Source organism: Phaseolus vulgaris, chromosome 8 (assembly GCF_051622355.1).
Source record: "Phaseolus vulgaris cultivar YP4 chromosome 8, ASM5162235v1, whole genome shotgun sequence".
In the NCBI taxonomy this organism is placed as follows: Eukaryota; Viridiplantae; Streptophyta; class Magnoliopsida; order Fabales; family Fabaceae; genus Phaseolus; species Phaseolus vulgaris.
The window spans coordinates 8151629-8175837 of NC_143505.1; the positions used below are offsets into that span (position 1 = coordinate 8151629).

At 31.9% G+C, this 24209-nt stretch overlaps 1 protein-coding gene across 8 annotated transcripts; it reads left to right on the forward strand.

The window, feature by feature from the left end:
• The first annotated feature begins 11423 nt into the window (after positions 1-11423).
• LOC137827157 (phospholipid-transporting ATPase 1) lies at positions 11424-23868 on the forward strand. 8 transcript variants are annotated; one of them, XM_068633378.1, is made up of 9 exons: positions 11424-11555; positions 11919-13765; positions 14365-14713; positions 14860-15637; positions 15821-15944; positions 16136-16355; positions 16752-17210; positions 17322-17635; positions 23474-23868. In XM_068633378.1, the coding sequence occupies exons 2-8, from the start codon at positions 12028-12030 to the stop codon at positions 17518-17520; spliced, it is 3867 nt and encodes a 1288-aa protein (XP_068489479.1). In that variant the 5' UTR covers positions 11424-11555; positions 11919-12027; the 3' UTR covers positions 17521-17635; positions 23474-23868. The 8 variants fall into 8 exon arrangements, with proteins under 8 accessions (XP_068489479.1, XP_068489476.1, XP_090149846.1 ...); XM_068633375.1 differs by having other exon boundaries at positions 11445-11528; XM_090293720.1 differs by having other exon boundaries at positions 11445-11528; positions 14365-14700.
• Positions 23869-24209: the final 341 nt, after the last annotated feature.

Here is a 24209-nt window from a genome sequence, read left to right on the forward strand (position 1 = left end):
GGAAAATACATTTATAAAATCTTATAATATGAAGTTGAGTGAGGGACACAAAATATTCCAATCTTTGAAAAGTGTATTAACTTGGGAAGAAATTATTCTATGGTAAAAAATATAACATTCATCCATTTGATCTTGTTGTTAAAAAAATGTGTTTGATTTAAAACTTTTTACAGTAGTTTAGGACAAAGAACTTCATCAATTGTTACATGTTTTACCTTTCTTATTCTTGTCACTTTTGTGTCTTTTACTTTTTAAGAGGAAGACATTGTAAAATATTAAACATATATTGATAAAATATTTCATTTATGCAATATGAATATATAAAAATAGGCTCCATAAAATTATCAAACAATAATAATAAGACAAAACAATGGATCCACCAAGTAGGAAAAAAAGAAAAATTAGGATGTACCAAAACTTTTAACATGAAAAACCTCAATATGAAGGAAAAATCAATGGGACATACTCCAATAAAAACTTCTACTAATAATAATTAATAGGTCTTTCACAGACTCCAATGATCAATATAAAATTTTCTTTTCACCAGCAAGGAGGTGGATAACAACATAAAAAAAACTCTAATGAGTATATAGTTAAACAATAAAAAGAACTAATACATGAGATAATTGACAAAACCATATTCTCGAAACTAGCTTTTTTTTCACATATTTGTATAGGACACAATGGTTACTATCATCTTTTTTCTATCTTCGTGTGGTTTCTTTTATTTGCTCACCGTAGACACACAATTTTTGTCTTTCTATCTTTCCTTTAAAACATGATGTAAAAATATGCATTTTTAAGTCGCATAATGGGTTGGTAATCCATAAAGAAAAACACTTCTATTTTTTCAATTAAGCCAACATGAACCGACTAAATTGATGATCCATATCCCATATAATACCCAATCAAATCTAGAAAATTATAAAAATCGGTCATTGTTCTTAGTGGTTTTCATTGAGAAACTATCTCTACTTGGATTCATTCCATTGGTATTCCTTCTTTGGAAATCACTTGTCTTAAGATTTTTACTTCCTCTAACCAAAATTCACACCTAAACCCCATAACATACAACTCTTTGCTTTCAAAATTTGAAGAATAGCTTGAAGATGTTCCTCATGTTCTTCCTAAGTCCTGGAGTAAATAAGAATGTCATTTATGAAAACAATTACCAAATGATCTAAAAATGGACGAAATATCTTATTCATATAATCTATGAATGTTGTAGGAGTTTGGTCACACCAAAAGGCATTATTCCATATTCATAATGATCATACCTTGCTATGAATGCATTTTTCTATATGTCTTTTGTTTTCACTATAATTTAATGATATATCAACCTTAAACTTATCCTATAAAGTACAAAAGCTTCTCTTAATTAGTCTATTAAATCATTATCCTAGGAATAGGGTATTTATTTACTTGTGGGGTTAAAACAATCTAGAAAGTAGACTAACAATTGAAGGTGTTCATCACAATCATTAGAAATAAATGACTGAATCATGCATAAATCATACAATACATTTAAGGTTTTACCTTTAATGAAACATCTACCTTTGATTAGATCATTGTTTTCCATGTTCAGTGAACACATGACCAAATTTTCCACACTTTAAATAAACAAGTCCTTTTAAATGACAACCTTTACCATAATGATCTTGTTCACACTTGAGACACCTAATAGTATTATTCACAAGTCTGGTGGATTTCTTAAGGAAAATGGGTAGATTGAGGTTTTCATTGGGAGCGATTATAGGATTTTTCTTCCTTATATAATGTCATTGTATTTGACCAAGGTCTATTTTGATTATTTTTAAAATCTTTGAAAAGTCTACAGTTGTGAATAAAAGTATAAAATTTATAATTTTTTAATATTCCTATTGTATTTTTCAATTCAAGCCTAAGTCCATCTTCAATTTCTATACACTTCATTCTTTCATTTAGGTGATAAAAGAAAGTAGAGTATTTTCCTAACTCTTTAAACATAAAAGCATATTCTCTTATTGTCACACTTCCTTGTTTTAATTGAATAAATTATATTTCTTTTTCTCTTCTCACATCATTAGAAAAATATTTTAGAACAAATAATTTAGAAAAATATTTTCATGTAATAATTATTCTCCCTCCTTCTAATAATCTTTTGACACTATCCTACCAATATTCAACATTTTCTATCAACATAAACACAACATAATTTATCATTTTGTTATCACAAAAATTAATGACACGATATATTTCTATGTTTACTTAATTAATGTGTAGCATGTTCTCAACTATAACCTCTAGAGAATTGTAAATGTTTGTTGCTCCTAAATTTAATAAAGCCTTGCAATTCAACATGTCCTTTAGGTCTTTGGTTTCTTAATATCATTATCGACAAAATTTTGCCACAAATATTAATAAGAGTAGATTAGAAAATTTTTGTGGTTATGCGTCAGTAAATTGGGCACCAACCTATGAGACCCGTGTTATAGAAGTAGAGTTCTTTGTGTGTGTTTATTTGTCGGTTAGATCAATTGGTAAATTAAGTGTTAAACACGGGAACCCATGTTTTAGATTTAGGGTGTGGTTATCCATCACTTAAATATGTCGGTAAGCCTATAAGAACCCACATTAACTTATTGACAAATTATTCTTTTATAATTACCAACGAATCTATTCGTCAACAAGTGAATTTAGAATATATTTCAACATCAATTTATCGACGAATGACTTCGTCAGTAAATACTAAAGGATTTTTCTATCGATAAGTTGGTGTTTATGTGATATCCTGAATTAACTTACCCACGGATTCATTCATGAATAAATATAAAGATTTTTTTTTTGTTAAGTTGATGTTCGTGAGATATCCTAGATTGATTAACCCACATATTTATTCATCAGTAATTATCAAAGGAATTCTCTGTTGATAATTATCGATGACTTGACAAAATTCGTCTTTAATACCAATAACTTAAAAAAAAATATTGAGAATTTTTACTGACAAATTTCAACCATTGTTTTTTTTAAAGATATGCAATTATCAACGAATTTTTCACCTTCCATATAGAATTTGTCAGTAACTTATATTGCATTATTTTCTAAAATTTGTCAGTAAGTGATATTGCATTATTTTCTAAGGTGTTGTTAATGAAAAATAATGACTAGTCATCACGTGTACATTAATTATAATTATAGATAGCTGAAAACTAATTATAAAGAATAAGTATTCATTACCTAGCATGATGATCTATTACCACTTATATGGAGTTGTTGGTATGTTTCGAAGATTAATTTATGAGCTGGTTGAAAAAATTAGTTATAAAAAATAAGTATTCATTAATTAGGATTGATGATGTGTTACCAATTACATAGAGTTGTAGTGTGTTTCAAAGATTAATTTGTGAGCAAAATATCATTAGATGTGAGTGGAAATTAAAGATATGTAAAAGACAACTTTTTGGACACAAGATGGTTATTATCAATGTGTAATAATGTTTTTTTGGAAGTAATTAAGGTTATAATAATATTCATGGACTACATAAACATAATTTTGAAACCATGTTTAAATTAATTTAGGATAGTGTTTATTAAGGACATTTTTTATTTATCTCATTCTTATGAGAAATACGAGTTAAATGGTGAAATAAAAATATTTAGGTTATATTATCCACCAACCACCCAATTCTTGCTTTCTCAACACGCATTTCTTCTTTGTTATCTTTCAAAAAAAGTTGTTGTGACTCAATTTTCCTCCTTATTTCATCTTCAAATTCTTCTACTTTCTTAAGGGACATTGAGATCACTAGATATTATTGGAAATTTAACGTTAAATAATAAAAATAATATTTTATCTTACAGTTTTATAAAATAGTCTTAGAATTTCAATTTCAGAATTTATATAAAAAAATTCTAATTTTTAAAGCTCTTTTTATATCAGTAACAATTTGTTTTTATTTCTTTCTCCGTGTTGTTGTTATCTTCAGTCTTATTTTTTTCCGGTCCCTTTCCGACATGCAACTAGACATTCATTTTGTGTACATTCATGCTCTGACTGCTTATAGTCACGAATTTCAAATGAAAACGAAATGCTTTACACACAATAAATTATGGCCACAAATTTTTCTTTTTTCAATTTTATTGCCGTTTTTCTTCTTTTTTTAATAAGGACTTGAACTCCCGTAACATCAATATCAAATTATCAATATTTTAATAAAAAATAAAAAAAAAATCATGATACTCTTATAAATACAAAAGTGAAAGATAATAATATAGTATTTAAACTATAAATATTGTATTTAAATTATTTTTTGTATTATAATTTTTAACTAACTTAAGCATTAAAGTATTATTGTAAATTTTCCTATTATAAAATTGTAAAGACGTTCGTAATCGGCGGAATACTTGTCTTAATTACGGTGAAAAAACCAGATTTAGGGTTAATCATATTTTTCATGAAAGAAATGCATGTGCAGATAAGTTGACTAATTTAAGATTTATTTATAAAGAACTATTTCATTGGTATAATAAGTTTGCATCTAATTTGTTATTAGAATTCTTTCTGAATAAGTATAGTTTACCTATTTATCGTTTTTGTTAGAAAACTATTTCATTAGTATAATAGGCTTTCATCTAGTCTGTTCTTAGAATTCTTTATGAACATGTATAGTCTATTATGTATAGTTTTTGTTAGCATATAAGTTTTGGTTTAGTTTTCTCATTTTTTTTATTTTTTTAATAATATATTTTTTTTAATTGATGACAGATGATTGTTGTTAGTTGAGATGTCAGTCTAACTGAGATGTAAAGTTGTATAATAATATTTAACATGAAAATTTTGATAAAAATAAAATAAAAATTGAAAGAACATTATACTACTGGGATAGCTGACACTACAATAGTAAAGGAAATTTCGTCCGTGGATAACAATAAATACAAAAGTGAAGGAATGGTTACTCTCTGTCTTAATCTAAAATCTAAAATAAATGCAGAGATAAAACTATGTATGACTTGGAATAATTTAAAATTTATGGTGGCAAAAATTGAGATTATATTATATGGTGCTGGTAGCAAGTTTGTTTGGGTATTTTACTAACCATTCGTAGGCAAGCATGGAGACGTGGGACTCACTTAAGTACATATATGCATGGAGAAGAATTAAAAAAATGGTCTTTATAAGAAATTAAAATTAACTTGTAATTAAGCTATTTTGCAATAACCTTTCATACAATTTGTTAATGCTTTGTTTTTAATTTGTACATAAATCAATTTTAATTTATATTTTTTCTCTTATAAAAATTTGATAAAGTTTGTTCAAAGATTATTCATCTTAATGATATATTTTAAAAGAATTGAGTTTGGAACAATAACATTGGATACAAATAAAGTTAATAACACTCTTACTCCTTCGTTAGGTTTGTTCTTATCTATACCTATATATAAAGGGGATTCCCCTCTTAACTATTCTTATTTTTTTTTCCTATTTTATCCTTATATCAATATTTAATTTTATTATTGTATTATGGTCATTGTGTCATTTCTTATTCTCCTCTTAACTGCTCTTAATTTTTTTTTTCATTTTATCTTTACTTAATAATTTATTGTACTAATTTATTTTGGTTATTTGGACATTTTATAATTTCAAAAATTAATAAAATAATTTTAAAATTTTAAAATTTATTTTATTTGTTATTATTTAACTGGAGAGTGGAGAGATTGATTAGTTACTTTTCTGTTTTAAAGATCTTCTTCTCTATTAAATAAAAAAAATTAAAGATATTTGTAATATTTTGTGGACCAACTTAGCAGGAGGGTGGAGATTTGGTACGTGACTTTTCTGATTTAAACTGATACTCTTTTTTTATTAAAATTGTAGAATTTTAAAATTGATTTAAGAAACAGATTTTATGATTCTCCACTACACATAACTCACGTATCCTACTTCCCACTTTCTCTCTCCTAGGTACCTACTTCCCACTTTCTCTCTCCACTACACATAACACATTCTTTTTTTTTTACCATACTTCTCACTTTCTTTTTCTCTTTCCTTTTCACTTTCATGTAAAATCATACTTTCATTTCTTTGATTAATCTTTCTGAAACCCTAATTTGACATTTGTTTCATGAAATTGTAATTGAAGTTTGTGACTAGAGGGAACAAAAAGACTTAAAAGTTGCGCGTTTCATCACAACAATAGGTAATTCTCTTTATATACATTTCAATTTGTAAAACACTAATTTGTCTTCTAAAATTGTGATTGAAACATGTGACTAGAGGATAAGAAGGACTCAACAAGAGGAGACAGAGGTACATGATGAAAGTCATCATAAGACCCTTTTTGGTAACAATTTTATGAATTTAAATGAAATCATACAGATCATTAACTAAACTATATTCTCATTTCCTCATATTTTATGGAAAAGTTACTTCCAATTTGATTTTTAAGTTTTTTGTCATCACCATTTCTTTATCTTTGTTCTTCCTCTATATTTTCTTCTTTTAGGTTTTGATTTTTGAAATCATCTTAACTTTTCATAAAGTTATGATTTTAGAGACCACCTTCAAAATAGGTTCTCTCACCGGAGAGCATTATGTAGAGAAAACATTATGTAGAGAAGGTATATCATCGTGTTCTTAAATCTATGTTTTACATGTTATACTAATATTTTATTTGTTAATTGTAGAGAGTTAATATTCATAGCAAAATAGAAGAATCAGAGAAGGATTGTCGCACTCACTCCCCCAATCGTATTCTAACACGAAGGAACATTAGATTTGGGTGCGAAAGATGGGAACAATTTAAACGAGTCTCTATACAGGTCCAAGGGTCCAAGGTGAAGAAAAGAGAAACATATTTCATTGCATTTTCTTCTTTTGTATATAATATTTTTCAAACAATTGAGGATGAATTTTTGGTTTATTGTTTAATGGTGTCATATGTATTGTAATGATTGTCATATATTATTGGTTGTTTATATACCTAATGAAAAATATTGGTTTAATTCCTATAATTGATAAAATATTAAAAATTATTAAAAAAAATATGAAACTCAACTTCTATTTAATTATTTTTTCGGTTGAGTTTGTAGTTTTAAATAAATTTTAACTATTACCAAATATATATATTTTTACCCATAATTAATAAAATATTAAAAATTATAAAAAAATATGAAACTCAAATTTTATTTAATTATTTTCTGAGAGACGGTTTTGAATTCAAATAGGAATTTTAAATTTTAAATTTTGAAAATTGATTCATTCTCTTTAGCATATTGAACTTTTAATTACCGCTCTCCACTATTTTATTAACCCACTCTTTAACTGTATACTCTTTAACTTCTCATTTTAATGTTATTAAGAGAAATTATTTTTGAAGAATAAAAAATACTAAAGAAAGAGAAATAAAAAATGCAGATGCACACTACTCTTTAACTTCTCATTTTAATGTTATTAAGAGAAATTGTTTTTGAAAAATAAAAAAATACTAAAGAAATAAAAATAAAAAATGCGGATACACAGACACGTCAGTGCCTATTGCGTATGTTCCCGCTAGTATATATAAAAGTTATACATAATAGAGAAAGTTGGGGTTTGCTTTGATTTTCAATAAGATTTGATATGAAACTTTCATATTACTTAAAACTAAAATTTAAAAGTAATTTATATAAAAAATTATAATTTATTAAAGCGACTTTTTGTGATAAAATTACGATAGTATTCATCAAACTTTAAAATGAACTATACCTAATATAAGCACATAAAATATTAAAACATTGCAAAAAAACCAAATATAGAAAGGACTAAAAACAATTGCTGTCTGAAAACATAAGTGTAGGAGAGAAGAGAAGAAAAAAAAACCCATCATATTCATTTGTCCCCAAAGCTCCCTCATAGTTACTTGTGATCTATTGGCAAATCTTCACGTAAGTATTAAAATAGATATACAAATTTTTTAAAGAAATAAATATATAAAATATACTAAAATTAAATATTATATATATGTAAAAAAAATTGAGGTATTAACACTCTTTCACACCCAATACTATTAGAAAGTCATTAAATAGAAATCAATTGTAGAGACAAAAAATAATTAGTTGTTATATTGACTAAATTAGATATTATTTTTTAGACTAAAAAAATTATTTGTATCTAAATTAGTTTCTATTATTGATAATAGTTTTTAAATTGGTATCTAATTATTTACCAATTATTTAGATTCTAAAGTTGGTATAACTCTATAGTGAATAGATAGATTTTTTTACCACCTTGTGCTTGAAAGCTTTCATATACTTTAAGGGTTGTTTTCTCATGTTATTAAATAAATAAAAAGTTGTTGGAGATGTTGTATCGACTGATTATGAGATCAATTTATAGTATATAAGTGAGTGTAAACCTTATTTTACTAAGTATGTTTTGTGAGAATAAGTTATGGTTAAATTCACTTCTTAATATGATATTCGAGTCTATCCTAACGAGGTTTATTAGGCCTATTGTGTCACTCGCTATCAGATCGTTATTGAACCCCCATAAATATCTAGTTTCACGCACAAGATGTACATTCCTCAGTGTGGGGGTGTGTTGGAGATCATACATCGACTAAAAATTAAGTCATTTTATAATATATATATATATATATATATATATATATATATATATATAAGTTGGTGCAAACCTCATCTTAGTGAACCAATTTTGTAAGGATGAGTTAGACTTTAAACTCACTTCTTTACGTAATTTATGAGTAACTAAGCTATGTTTGAATTATTTATCATAATTGAAATCATGGTATATAATATAATTCACTTTTAGGTGAACTTATTGAAAGGTTATGTGTATAAATATTGATTCACTTGAGTTGAAATATACATGTCTATTCTAGTTTCGGTATTTGCACATATCATTCAAGCAATGTGTATCTCATTCAAGCGACATAGGGTCAAGAGTAAGGATCTATTACTAGAGTTTCTTGCTAAAGAGATCAAGTATTATTCAAACGACTAAGTATTACTTCACTGACCATTTAAACAAAGTGACTGACTATCGAGAGCAAGTGAAATTTTAATAGAGAATCTCCAAATTGAAGAGACCTTATTCGCACGATATTCCATCATAACATGTTTTAATCACTCAACTTTGTTCTTAAATGCTTCAAATGTTATATAATCATAATATAAGGTTTTACTAATACTCCAAATATTTTACCATGAAATATGGATATGTTTTAATAAATTTAATAAAATGGGATGGGATCAATGTTATGATTGGTATGAGAATGTATTATTAAGAATATAATATTAATTGGTATGAATATAATGTGAGTATTAAGTTAGGAAATATGATGATCTGATATTTAGGCTTTACTAGGAGTCTAAATCACCATGTCCATTAACACACTTTGTGCTTTTCACATGACTACTAGTTTTGACAGACCTTTTCAATTTCTTCATTATCAAGTATGCAACATATGTTATGCTTGAATAACTTTCCACAAGTTGGTCGAGAAGGACGAGAAGATGAAGTTGTGGATGAAGATACTACTTTCCATAGTGATGATTATGAGACAACCGATGACATGAATCAATATAAGGTCAAATGTTTTATGCTATTATATGATAACGACTTTCAATAAATTTAAATTTCAACACTATTGTAAAAAAATTAAGTTCATATGAGAATAAACCTATTTATCTAGCATGAATGACATTGTGTGCAATTTTGTTGTAATATGTGGGCATGACTTTCTTATGTTGAATAATGAATTTGAATTAATTTTTTAGAAATGAAACATAGTCACCAACCTCAATAAAAATTTCAAATAACAATTATTTAAATGCATTACATGTTTTGAAAAAGAGTTTTATCATTGTAGTGTTTTCTCCTAAATGATTTCGGTAGAGGTAAGTGAAGGGTTTAGTCACACGAAAAAAAAAAAGAGAATGCTTCCCACCATTTGATTTCAAAGGTTTTTTTAGATCTTATATTGACTAAAGACATCAAATCGAAATGTATAAGTGAGGTGCAAACCTTATTTTATAAACTAGTCTTTGAAGTTGAGTTAAACATAGATTTACACTATCAAACCGTCATTTAGAGTTTGTCGTAGTCAAATTTATTAGAGTTGTTGTGTCATCCACTACTCAACTCCGATGAGACTACCCACAAATATTTAATAGACATTTCATTTATCAACGTTAGTGAATGTGTTGGAAATCATATATGAGTCAGTGATATGTCGAAATTATGATTTATAAGTGAGTTACAAATCTTATTTTACAAGTCAGTTTTGTTATGTTGATTTAGACATAAATCCATTTATTAAGATTAGATCAGACTCATTCATAGCTTATCCTAATCAAATTCATTGAAGTGTCTCACCCACTACTATGTTCCCATTGGATCATCCACAAATATTTAATTTCATCCTTAATATGTTAATTTCTTAGTGTGAAAATTTTTGTTACATCTCACTTTAATTAAAAATATGATAAAATCATAATATATAAGATACAAAACTCACTTTAAAAATTAGTTTGTGATTGAATTGAGTATAACCTTTTTCAATTAATTAAAGTATGATAAAATAACATAAAATTTAAAATCCCGAATTATATTTCGGATCTTATAAGATACATTAGAGTATAGTTTAAAAAATATCTTCCGAAAGGGATGCGAATCAATAAAATTCATAAAAATCAAATTAAAATATCATAGAAAAACCCATCAAATGAGATTAGCTAAATCAAATTTCACGAAGCATATTCACAAAATAAGCATATTATTCTCCAAAACTAAAAATAAATATACATACAAATGATTTCAATTCTGTTTTTAATCTCTAAAAGCTGTGAGAACTTATGTGTTGGCTTTTCAAATGGTAAAAAAAAGTCAATTTTAGTCCTTAAATGTAAAAGAAACATTTATAATCTCTATAAACTAAACTTAGGATAAAATATATTAAAAATAGTTTATAAAATTTAACATTTATGAACTAAAATTATATATATAATTTTTAAGTGAAGATGGGATTATTAAAAAGATTATAATTAAGTGTATCTATACTTATATATAAAGAGGATTCCCCTCTTAACTGCTCTTAATTTTTTTTCTAATATTATCCTTATATTAATATTTAATTTTATTATTGTATTATGATCATTGTGTCATTTCTTATTCCTCTCTTAACTGCTCTTAATTTGTTTTCCATTTTATCCTTACTTAATAATTTATTGTATTAATTTATTTTGATTATTTGGACATTTTATAATTTCAAAAATTAATAAAATAATTTTTTAACTTCTCTCTCCATTACTCTTAAACTTCTCATTTTAATGTTATTAAGAGAAATTATTTTTAAAAATTAAAAAAAATATTAAAAAAATAAAAAATGCGGATACACAGGACGTTAATGTCTCTGTTCCCGTAGTAAAAAATAATATGGATAATTAATTAAAATAATATTGAAAAAGAAGGGAAGAGAATGGACAGTAATGGCATTGGATGGTGGTGGCCCGAAGAAGAGAAGAAACGCGAAAGAGAAAGAAGAAAGGAAGTAAGGGAAAAGCAAAGCATTGGATTGGTATTGTACTGTTATTGCTATTAGTGTTGTTAATTGCTATTGGTGGTTCACCGTTCCTCTCTCTCTCTCTCTTCTGCCATCTCCAACTCTGATGCACCTTCCATCTCTCACTTTCACCCTAATCCAAATCTCAATCCTCCATCGCTTCTCTTTCCTCCCAACCACATTTCCCTTTCAACCCCAATTCTCACATTCTAGGGTTACCACGCCCTTCCAATCAACCCATTTCTCAACCTTCCTCATAATCTAATCCAATTCCACCCTCAATTCTGGCCTAATTCACCAACTAGGTTATTTATTTGTTTGTTTGTTTATTTATTAATTATTGTTTGTGTTAATGGAGAATACCTTCTGGTGAATCAGATTCGTGTCTCAGATCTCGTTACTTTTGGATGGATTGGGGTTTAACTATCCCTTCCACCACGCTCGATTGGTTTGGGTGTCTCCACACAATGCGGCTCGGGAAGTATTCATGAGCTCTGATGAGTCATTGCTATTGGAATCGGATCCGCGTCCTGTGATTCATCACCGCCGCGGGAAATCGGGTTCCCGGACCTACCTCTGTGGCCATGGTTCCTTCTCGTCTTCGGTGTTCGAGGCGGCTCTTGCTGACATCAGCGATTTGGATGTGAAGGAACGAAACAAGGAGGCTGTTTTGGCTAGCGATTGCAGCTTCCACCCTGCGTCGTTTAGTAATAGTAATTGCTCTGATACGTGTGCTGTTGAGTCGAAGTTCCCCTGGGAATGCCCCACGCGCGAGAGGCGGCGCTCTGCATCGTGGGGTGCAATGGAACTGCACGATGCTGATAGCCGGAGCGTGCCCTTTGAGATATCCGGAGGTGCGTCTCATGTGCAGGATAGGTTGAATAGTAAATCTCAGAGGATTAGGCACAGGAGTGTGCAGTTTGATGATCCTGCTTTTCAGGAGGATGGTGCCAGGTTGATCTATATCAATGATCCCAGGAAGACCAACGACAAGTATGAGTTCACCGGGAATGAGATCCGAACTAGTAGATACACCTTTGTTACCTTTTTGCCCAAGAATCTTTTCATTCAGTTTCATAGGGTTGCGTATCTGTATTTCCTTGCTATTGCAGCGCTCAATCAACTTCCTCCGCTGGCTGTCTTTGGGAGGACTGTGTCTCTTTTCCCTCTGTTGTTTGTGCTTTGTGTAACGGCTATTAAGGATGGCTATGAGGATTGGCGGCGGCACAGGTCAGATCGCAATGAAAACAACCGGGAGTCTTTGGTGCTTCAGTCCGGTGATTTCCGATCGAAGAAGTGGAAAAAAATACAAGCTGGGGAGGTTGTGAAGATCTTTGCTGATGAGACAATTCCGGCTGATATGGTCTTGTTGGGGACGAGTGATCAAAGTGGGCTTGCCTATATTCAGACCATGAATTTGGATGGAGAGTCAAATTTGAAGACAAGGTATGCTAGGCAGGAAACAGCTTCGGTGGTTGCTTCGGAATCTTGTGATGTTTTTGGGGTAATTAGGTGCGAGCAACCGAACCGGAATATTTACGAGTTCACTGCCAATATGGAGTTCAATGGACTTAAGTTTTCCCTTAGCCAGTCAAACATTGTTCTGCGTGGCTGCCAGCTGAAGAACACGGATTGGATAATTGGTGTTGTAGTTTATGCCGGACAGGAAACAAAAGCAATGCTGAACAGTGCAGCTTCTCCATCCAAGAGAAGCAGACTTGAATGTTACATGAACAGAGAAACCCTTTGGTTGTCTGTTTTTCTTTTTATCATGTGTTTGGTTGTGGCCCTTGGGATGTGTCTTTGGCTGGTACGCCACAAGAACCAGCTCGATACCTTGCCTTACTACAGAAAAAGGTACTTCACCAATGGACCCGATAATGGAAAGAGATACAAGTATTATGGGATTCCGATGGAAGCATTTTTCTCCTTTTTGAGTTCTGTTATAGTGTTTCAGATAATGATACCAATATCACTTTATATCACAATGGAGTTGGTTCGATTGGGTCAGTCATACTTTATGATTGAAGACAGGGATATGTATGATGCCAGCTCTGGGTCAAGGTTTCAGTGTAGATCATTAAATATAAACGAAGATTTGGGTCAAATACGCTATATATTTTCGGACAAGACTGGAACACTCACAGAAAACAAAATGGAATTCAGGAGGGCTAGCATACATGGGAAGAATTATGGGAGCTCCTTGCCTATGGTTGATAATACAGGTATTCAGTGTCCTCTTGAGATTTTATTTAGTTTTATACTGTTTAATGACGTGATAGTGTCATTATTTCTTACCTTGCCACTGCAGTTTTGAAATCCTTGTTACTGAAAGCTAACAATTATTTCTGGTTGAGATTAACAGAAAATGTAGATTTCTTGTGAAAGTCTGAGAAATGCATCAAATAGTTATGAATTTTGATTGCCTTTCCATGATAGTGGTTGTTCTGCCGGGCATGAGAATTGGTGCCAACATAACATGTGCTCTTTAGTTGTTATTTTTCATTCAATTTATTATAATTGATTCTGGGATAGACCTTGCAAAATTGCTTTGTGAATATTTAAATCTCTGTAATTATTGTACGAGGGGAAGAGCTTACTATGAGTTAGCTTATACTTTTCTATTCATTGTTCACATTTCTTCTGACTGGTTTGTGCATTTCATGAAATGGCTTTGCCTGTAACTTAGGATTCGATTCTATATCTTGAATTCCTGGTCTAATGTAGACGCTGTCATCTTCTTATCAGAAATCATCTGTAAGCTTATGATGAATTGACAAAAATGACGGTGCATATCTCAAGAGTCTTTTTCTTTTGATTGCAGCAGCTGCGGATGTTACTCCTAAACGCAGATGGAAGCTCAAATCTGAAATTGCAGTGGATTCTGAACTGATGATAATGTTGCAGGGAAACGCAGATAGAGAAGAAAGAGTTTCTGGTCATGAGTTTTTTCTTACACTGGCTGCTTGTAACACTGTAATCCCTATACATGGTGATGGTGGATTTTCCAGTTGTGGAACAACTGGATTAAATGAAGATATTAGACGCATTGATTACCAGGGAGAATCTCCTGATGAACAAGCTCTAGTTTCTGCAGCTTCTGCTTATGGATATACTCTTTTTGAACGTACATCAGGACATATTGTTATTGACGTCAACGGTGAGAAACTCAGGTAGATAGTGACTTCTTTTTGGTGGGGGACTACTTGTTTTACTTTGTTTTGATTTGACAATGTTTCACATATATAATTAGTAAATTGTATTATGTAGTTGAATAACCTAAATATTTCAATAACATTATTATCTCTGTGATATATAGATTGGATGTATTGGGTCTGCATGAGTTTGATAGTGTGCGAAAGAGAATGTCTGTTGTTATTCGGTTTCCTGACAATGCGGTAAAGGTGTTAGTCAAAGGTGCTGATTCTTCAATGTTTAGCATTTTGGAAAATGGCAGAGAGAGTAACAATAGAATACAGCACACAACTCAGAGCCATTTGAATGAATATTCTTCAGAAGGTTTGCGCACTCTTGTAATTGGCTCCAGGGATCTTTCTGATGCTGAACTTGAGGAGTGGCAAAGCCGGTACGAGGAGGCAAGTACATCGTTGACTGACCGAGCTACTAAGCTAAGGCAAACAGCAGCTCTTATAGAAAGCAATTTAAAGTTACTTGGAGCAACTGGAATTGAGGACAAGCTACAGGAGGGTGTACCAGAAGCCATTGAGGCTCTACGGCAAGCTGGAATCAAGGTCTGGGTTCTTACTGGTGATAAGCAAGAGACAGCAATTTCAATTGGTCTTTCCTGCAAACTTCTTAGTGGAGATATGCAGCAGATTATTATAAATGGCACCTCAGAGGTCGAATGTAGAAATCTTTTGGCTGATGCTAAAGCCAAATATGGTGTGAAATCTTCAAGTGGAGGTCGTCGGAGTTTGAAACACAAAACCAATGCTGGGCATGGTGATCTTCTTGATATTCCCAATGGCTTTCCCAAATGGACTCCTGGAAAGGAAGAGGGAACTATTGCTCCATTGGCACTTATAATTGATGGAAACAGTTTGGTTTATATTTTGGAGAAGGAATTGGAGTCAGAGGTAAAATTGTCCTTCCTCATTTTAATTTTTTTAAAATATTAATACTTATTGAACATCTAAAACTTACTTTTTCTCTCAGAGTTGTGCTATTGTCGTTAATTAATATAACACTGCTTTAGATGGAGGTTGTTAAATAAAATTTTAAGGGTATATATTTACTGATTTCCTTTTTCCTTTCAACAGCTTTTCGATCTAGCAATTTCCTGCAGGGTTGTGCTTTGCTGCCGTGTTGCACCCTTGCAAAAGGCAGGAATTGTTGATCTGATCAAGAGCCGCACAGATGATATGACACTGGCCATAGGCGATGGTAACTTCTTTATAATGATATGAAATGACACTTAAGTTTTTTGTTTTTCTTGGGGAGCCTTGTTGATGGTTGATAATAATTTGCCTATAGTGTTGAGGTCACCAGGCTTCGCTGGTGTTGCCAGGTGGATTTTAATATAAGATTTGATTTAATATGAGCTAAATCATTTTCGTTCTAATTGCTTTTTACAGGGGCCAATGACGTGTCAATGATCCAAATGGCAGATGTTGGTGTAGGAATATGTGGGCAGGAAGGGCGCCAAGCAGTGATGGCATCAGATTTTGCAATGGGACAGTTTCAGTTTTTAAAAAAATTACTTCTGGTCCATGGGCACTGGAATTATCAGCGTGTTGGCTATTTAGTTCTGTACAACTTCTACCGCAATGCTGTCTTTGTGTTGATGTTATTTTGGTATGTATGGTGACTCATGTTTGTATGAGTTGGCCGCTCTTAACTTCTTTCTTTCAATCATTTGGACAAGCTTGAATTAAAAGCATGTGTTTTTCAATATTTATACTTTCTGCGGATGATATTAATTGGCTGTGTGCAGATAGTTGACAAAATGATTTTTCTATGTTTAGATGTTAACTCTTGTTTATACAGCTCTATCTTATGATATTCTGATGCCAACATGTATGGAAATATATTTCTTCTCTCTGTTTGCTATCCTTGTTGATATGTAATATGTTGGATGTACCATAAATCATGGGAAAGATAAAATAAAAGTTACTTTATTTTAATTATAGTTACAGGTTTTATGAGATTCTAAACATTCTGATGTAATAATAATGTCTTTCCTTGTCTTAGGTATATATTATGCACGGCCTTTTCTACAACTTCTGCGTTGACAGATTGGAGTAGTGTTTTCTATTCTGTGATATACACATCTGTTCCTACTATTATTGTTGGTATTCAGGATAAGGACTTGAGTCATAGGACACTCTTGCAGTATCCAAAACTGTATGGTTCAGGCCACAGGCAAGAAGCTTACAATATGCAATTATTTTGGATCACTATGATTGACACAGTATGGCAGAGCCTTGTTCTTTTCTACATCCCATTGTTCACCTATAAGGACAGTTCAATTGACATATGGAGCATGGGTAGTTTGTGGACAATTGCAGTTGTTATCCTTGTAAATGTACACCTTGGTATGGACATCAACCGTTGGGTATTAATCACTCACTTTGCCATCTGGGGATCAATAATCATTACATATGGTTGCATGGTGATATTGGATTCTATACCTGTCTTTCCCAACTACTGGTTAGTTACGTGTGTCCTTTAATAATTATTATGTAATATGTATTATTGATCTTGCAGTACTGTTGGGTTCTGTGTAATATATAACTAACTGATCCCTTGAAAACATTGCAGGACTATTTATAATCTGGCAAGGTCCCCTACATATTGGGTAACAATTTTGCTTATAATTATTGTGTCATTGCTCCCTCGCTTCATTTGCAAAGTTGTCTATCAAATTTTTTGGCCTTCGGACATCCAGATAGCTAGAGAAGCTGAGTTAATGAGAAAACGACAGGCTAATTTGCGGCCAAGGCAACAAGTTTCCAGTTAACTTGTGTTACTGTCCCGTGTCTTGTAGAAATTACAGAAATCTCAATTGAAATGGCTTCCCTTGTATTTGTCCATCACAATGCATTCTTGTGGCAGTTGTTTGCATAAGTTATCAGGTAAGGGCATGCTTTCCCTATTTTTCTTTTCCTATTATTTGCTATTATTATTATTATTATTATTATCACAATCAAGGTAGTTAAAATTGAAATTATGGTTAGGATTGTGAAAGGGTCACAAAATTGTAAATCGTGGCATCATAGATTTTACTTTCTAAAAATTGTTAGTAGGATATTAGAGGTACTTCTAGAAGCTTCTTATTTATTGGTAGGATATTAAATGTACTACTAGAAGCTTTTTGTTAGTAGGGTATTAATGTACTGCTTGAAGTTGTTAGAAACTGTGAAAGATTCTATAAATCTCTTTGTAATAATTACTTTAGAGCAGTGCTATCGATATTGGATAACGGAACATATCGAAGACCCATAAATCCTTTATAAAGTTATAACGGAAAATATAATGGGTTATGGTGGAAGGTGTTGTGGTAGAGATAAAAAAAAATGTTGTGGGTTGCAATAAGTATAATATTTTAAATGGGCCAAAAATAGGCCCAACAAAACCTAATTTTAAGTAGGTTTTGAACTCTTAATTAGGTTTAACCGCTCATGCAGCCGCAACACATTCAAATTTTTATTTCAGTAATTAGGGTTTTATTAGTTAAAAGTTGGAATGGGCCAAAGGTTCGAAATTATTAGGGTTTTTCAAAATTAGGTTTAGGGTCTTCATCTTCTTCATGCACTGCACGGTCCCTTCTTCTTTCGTCGACAGTTAGAGCGTGCGTCGCTGTTGTTAAAGCGTATGCCGCCGCTGCCACCGTCTTTTTCTCCGCCCTTTTTGATATTTCCGTTTTTCGTTAGCATCCCGAGATGTCAAAAGCAGTCGCCGTGAGAAAACCGCATTGCCATCGCCTTTTTGTGGTGGTGGTAAGAAAATCCGCCACCGCCTTTTGCCATGGTGCCGCCATAACCGAAAAGTGATAACACTACTTTAGGGTTAAAGTTCTCTATATACAGAGGTTGATGTAGTGTTTCAATTATAAAAATCTTGTGTCATTCAGAGTATTCCTTTCAATTTGGTATAAGAGCTCTCGATCTTGGGGGCTTTGTTTCTGCATTTTTTCTTTACCGTCTTAGATAAAGTTCTTTTTAGGGTTGCTTGAAGTGCACCCAAAGTGCACCCAATTGGTGGTTCTATCACCACTCGTCGCCGTTGTCAGAGCAGTCACTGGAGCTTTATGTTTTACTGTTTCGTTTTACTTAGGAGGGAGACTAAGGAATCCTTATTATATATCTAAGCATGACAACTCCACTAAGAAATGTTGATCTTCCTCCATCCTCTTCATTTGAAGATGGGATGCCTACATTACGTGCTGAAATTGAACGTCTAAAGTCTCTCTCGTGGAGTCTATTAGTAAGCCACCTTTCTGGTACTTGCTCCCTAACCATGATTGGTAATAACTCCAATTCCTCTTTTAGTGTTTCTAAAAATTTATGTAAGGACTCTTGGGTTCTAGACCATATGACCTCTACTCATCTCTTTTAACATCATATGTTTCATTCTGACGTTTGGGGGCCTACATCAAACTCTAGTATATTTGGTGCTAAATGGTTTGTCACTTTTATTATGATTGAATCCATGTTACATGGATTTTCCTCATGAAAGAAAAATATGAAGTTTTTAACTTGTCAAATTCTTGCATATGATAAAAACATAATTTGAGAAGTCAATTAAACGCCCACGTTTGATAATGGGAGGGAATATGTAAATCATGATATCTCTAAATTCCTTTTCGAAATTGGTATTATTTAGGAATTCACATGTGTGGATACACCACAACAAAATGACATTGCTGAAAGAAAAAAATAGGGATATTCTCGATGTAACACAAACTACCTCGTGTCTCCAATCTTGCACTACTAGTAGGCCCTATCAAATTTGGCTTGTCCACCGATGTCTAGGACATTCATCCTTTTTTGTTCTAAAGTCTATGTTCCCTTCTTTATTTTTTGAAGAGTCTGAAGAATCATTTAAATGTGATGTATGTCAACTTGCTAAGCACCATCATGCCACATATCCTCCTAGTAATACAAATCCTTTTGATTTGGTTCATTATGATGTTTGGGGGCCTGCATCAAACTCTCGTATATTTGGTGCTAAATGGTTTGTCACTTTTATTATGATTGTACCCATGTTACATGGATTTTCCTTATGAAAGAAAAATATGAAGTTTTTAACTTGTCAAATTCTTGCATTTGATAAAAACATAATTTGGGAAGTCAATTAAACATTCACATTTTGATAATGGAAGGGAACATGTAAATAATTATATCTCTAAATTCCTTTTCGAAATTGGTATTGTTTAGGAATTCACATGTGTGGATACACCACAACAAAATGACGTTGTTGAAAGAAAAAATAGGCATCTTCTTGAGGTAACACAAACACTCCTTTTCTAGATGTACCTAGATCTTATTGGGGCAAGGTTGTCCTCACTACTACCTATCTTATTAACCGATTACCCTCCCAGGTTCTAAATGGTCAAAGTTCCATTGAAACCATGTCTTCCTTCTTTCCATCTATTCCCTTTCTCTCTAGTTCTCTCTAGTCTTCATAGTCAGGTGTTTGTCCATGCTCATTGTCAGTTTCGTGGGAAGTTAGATCCTAGAGCTATTAAATGTATATTCATTGGTTATGCATCTAATAAAAAGGGATATCATTGTAATCATCCTCCAAGTCGAAGGTTTTTAACCTCCATGGATGTCACTTTTGATGAAACTAAATCTTTTTACATGCATTCTCAACCTCAAGGAGAGTGTTCTTTCAAAGCATAGTCTTTTGTACCTCTTGAGTCATCTTTTGTCCAACAATAACTATCTCATATTGATATACTACTCTTAGTAGTCCTAATACTTCTCTGACACATCTCGTATGGATGTCTCTACTCTTAGTACTCCTAATACTTCTCTTCAAGGTTATTAAACTTGAGAGTCTACGTAAACTCACAAGAGTTTACTTCATGTGAAAAAAATATTTCAATTATATAATTTACCAAAATAATTAAAACAAATAAGTACATAGTACTAAAATAACTAATGAGGAAACATTTGCTCCAGTGGCAAAGATGAATATTGTTGGAATCATTTTCTCATTGATAGCTTATTTTCGTTGGGAATTACAATAATTTGATGTGAAAAATATCTTCCTGCATGGACATTTAGAGGAAGAAGTCTACATGGAAATTCCTCTAGGTTTTAGGTCTTTTGAAGAAGGGAATAAAGTGTACAGGTTGAAGAAAGTCTTGTACGGACTCAAGTAGTCATGGGGTATCAATAGAGTCAAGGTGACCATACCCTGTTCATCAAGCATTCCCCAAAAGTTAAACTTACTTTACTCTTGGTATATGCTGATGATATGATTGTTGCAAGAGATGATGAACATGAAAAACAAATCTTGAAAGAAAAGCTTGCTACTCAATTTGAAATGAAGGATCTTGAAATTAAAGTACTTCCTTGGGATAGAAGTAAGCTTACTCGAAGAAAGACATCTTTATCTACCAAAGAAAGTTTGTTCTTGATCTTAAAGAAAAAAATAAGATTGATTGCAAGACCACTAAGGTTCCTATAGAACAAAACCATAGAATTGGAAGTGATTGAGGCAATTTTACTACGAATAAAAGCCAATATCAAAGACTTGTGGGGAAGCTCATTGGCTCACACCAGACTTGACATAGCCTATGTTGTGAGCGTAGTTAGTCTGTTCATGCATGATCCAAGGGAGAGACATTTACAATCTGTTAATAGAATCCTTCAATATTTGAAGACAAGTACAGGGAGAGGATTATTGTTCAAGAGGAATAAAAATTAAGAGTGAAAGTGTATACTAATGCAAATTATGCAAGGTTGATAGGAAATCCACCTCAGGATATATCATGTTCTTGTATGGAAATTTGGTGACTTGGAGAAGTAAGAAACAAAATGTTATTGCAAGGTCTAGTGCAAAGGCTGAAGTATTGCTCACAATCTAGTTCAACATGATAGGACCAAACACACAAATATAGATTGACACTTTATTAAAGAGAAAATGGATAGTGGCCTTATCACTACTCCTTATGTCTCATTTGAGCTTCAATTAGCAAACTTGTTTACAAAAGGTCTTCCCATTGAACTATTTCATGATCATGCAAGTCGAGAATGATAGATATCCATTCACTAGCTTGAGGGGAGTGTTGTTAGTAAGATATTTAAGGTACTACTAGAAGCTTCTTGTTAGTAGGATTTTAATGTTCTACTAGAAGTTGTTAGAAGCTCTAGAAGATTCTTAATATTTCTTTCTAATAATTACTCTAGGGTTAGAGTTCTCTCTATATAAAGGCTAATGTACTCCTTCAATTAATTCAATTGAATAAAAATCTTCTTTCATTCATATTATTCCGTTCAAGTGTGTGTGTGTGTGTGTGTGTGTGTATATATTTGTGGGTTTTAGGGTTTAATTATAACAAGCTGAAATTTTAATTGTATTAATTTTTATTTAGGTTTAGATTTTATTTGACGATCTGCACGATTTTGCTGTGTCACGATCATGTGTGGGATTTGAATCACAGATAATGATTTTTCATTTCTCTAATATTATTTTCAGCACACTAGTTGGTGGTTGTCATTATCCTAGAATAAATTCATTTTAGATTGCAAATTGACCAATACATAAGACATCCTTTTTTAATTTAAGTGGTAATTTGTGAATCAGGATAGATCCAGAAGTTGCCTGACGAGTGGTAGAAGGCTTAGATATACAAAATATTCAAGAATTATAGCACAAGTTGGTACTAGGTTGAATAATGAAGTATCATTTGTGCTCTGGTGCCCTCACCCTCATTTGTTATATTAAGGGGTGTATGTCACTAGGCATAGTCTACTCTAATTGTATGCGGAATGGAAAGACGTAAGAAGTTTAAAGATAGGAAAGTGAAGATAGAATAGGAATTTATTTAAATGTGTTTCTTAAAGAAACTAATCGGTTTTATTAAATTTGTGCTACTGTTTCAGTGCTTTTTTCTTAGAATGATGAACATACACTTGAAATAGACGAGGTCTTGTTAACATTGAAGATGGTTTTTCTTTTCAAAGAGCTCTAGTTGCATGTCGCAAGTTAACATGAGTTAACTTTCGACTGTTACGACGTGTACCCTCAAGATGAATCTGTCTTTATAATTTTCTGTGACTCATGCTTTTGTTTATGTAGACGGCTATATATTTTAGTGATGAATAATGGAAGTCTTCCCCAAAACGCAGCTTTGCATCTTGTAATATAGTAAGTTGTGAATAACAGACTAAAATGTCTTTTGGTGGCGGCTACTAAGTACTGTTAACATAATTTGCTGGTTCTAAGTTAAACCTGAAACAAGGATCTTTCCATCCTTGTATCCGTATGGATCGAGAGTTAGATAGAAATTGTGAACAATTATTGCAGTTTGGCTTTAGTTTTATTGGCCATTTGTGCATAGGAATCTCCATTGCCTCACTTTAGTTTGTATAATCATTGAGCCTCATTTGGTCAAGGATCGATTTTGTTGGATCGTGGATGCTCTGTCAGTGTACACATTTATCATTTTTTTTTCTTGCGAGTGGTTGTAGATTTTCAGTGAAATCCACATTCAAAGATTTTTGCAGTTAAGTTTTGTAACAGGCAACTGCCTTGATCATGATTCTATGTCACAAGTTAGTGTTCCCAAAATTTTCATGTCATACAGGTTTTTATGTGGTTTGAAAAGCAGTATTTGTCATTGTGCGCACACTTCCTACATGATTAAAATTAACTGTCTCTACCACAAGAAAAGATGACTCCTCATATGTTCAAATTTGTTGTGCCCAGTCCTGATTTTTGTGGGCTATATTTTCCAGATGAGATGGTGAGCAGACTGCTGTGGTGGAAAACAAATGCTGGGCATCCAAAATATAGGAACAGATGATGTTGCCGGGAAGCACACGGCCAAGGTTGGCATATAGCTTGCCTAGTTTTTCAAATGCCTTGGGTCAGGACAGGAAGGTAAATATATAGAAGTTGGAGGAGGCCCAGACTCAGGTATCTGAATCACCAACGATTTGATGTGGGTGGAATTTTAGTGGTGACTTGTTAATAATGATCCACGATCTATAGAAAAAGTGTGGGAGAGAATAGAGTGTAAGTAAGTGTACTATAGTTCTGTAAAAATCAGGCTTAAAAACGTCCTTTAAAAGAAGAATGTCTCAGGAAAGGACACAGTGAAAGGAAAGAAAAGGTAATTTTTACAATCTCATCTATTTCTTCTTACAAGCCCCCCTATCCCTTATTCGGAAGGTTGTGTGATTTTGGTGTCTTATGTTTCATAGTTCCTTTTAATTGCTATGGTTAAGGAGTCATCCTTTTGGGCGATTAGAAGATACATCGAAAGATCTTTTGCTGAAATTTAAGATTTGTTTCATCTTTAAGAAATTAATAAATGAAAAAAATTATTTTACGTTAAATATTCGATTTAATGATTTTTTTACTTTTGAAAATTTTGAACTATTATTTCAAGGACAATAGTTAATACAATGGATTAAGAAGTAAAACATGCATTTTTTTCCATATATGTTGAGATCCTTTAGGTGTGTGTGG

Bases quoted from the DNA above. Each gene is read 5' to 3' on its own strand.
- LOC137827157 (XM_068633375.1), top strand. From the start codon at position 11,467: ATGGCATTGGATGGTGGTGGCCCGAAGAAGAGAAGAAACGCGAAAGAG. The intron at 16,356-16,751 runs GTATGTATGGTG...TCCTTGTCTTAG, and splicing joins TTTGTGTTGATGTTATTTTG to GTATATATTATGCACGGCCT. The intron at 17,211-17,321 runs GTTAGTTACGTG...AAAACATTGCAG, and splicing joins CCTGTCTTTCCCAACTACTG to GACTATTTATAATCTGGCAA.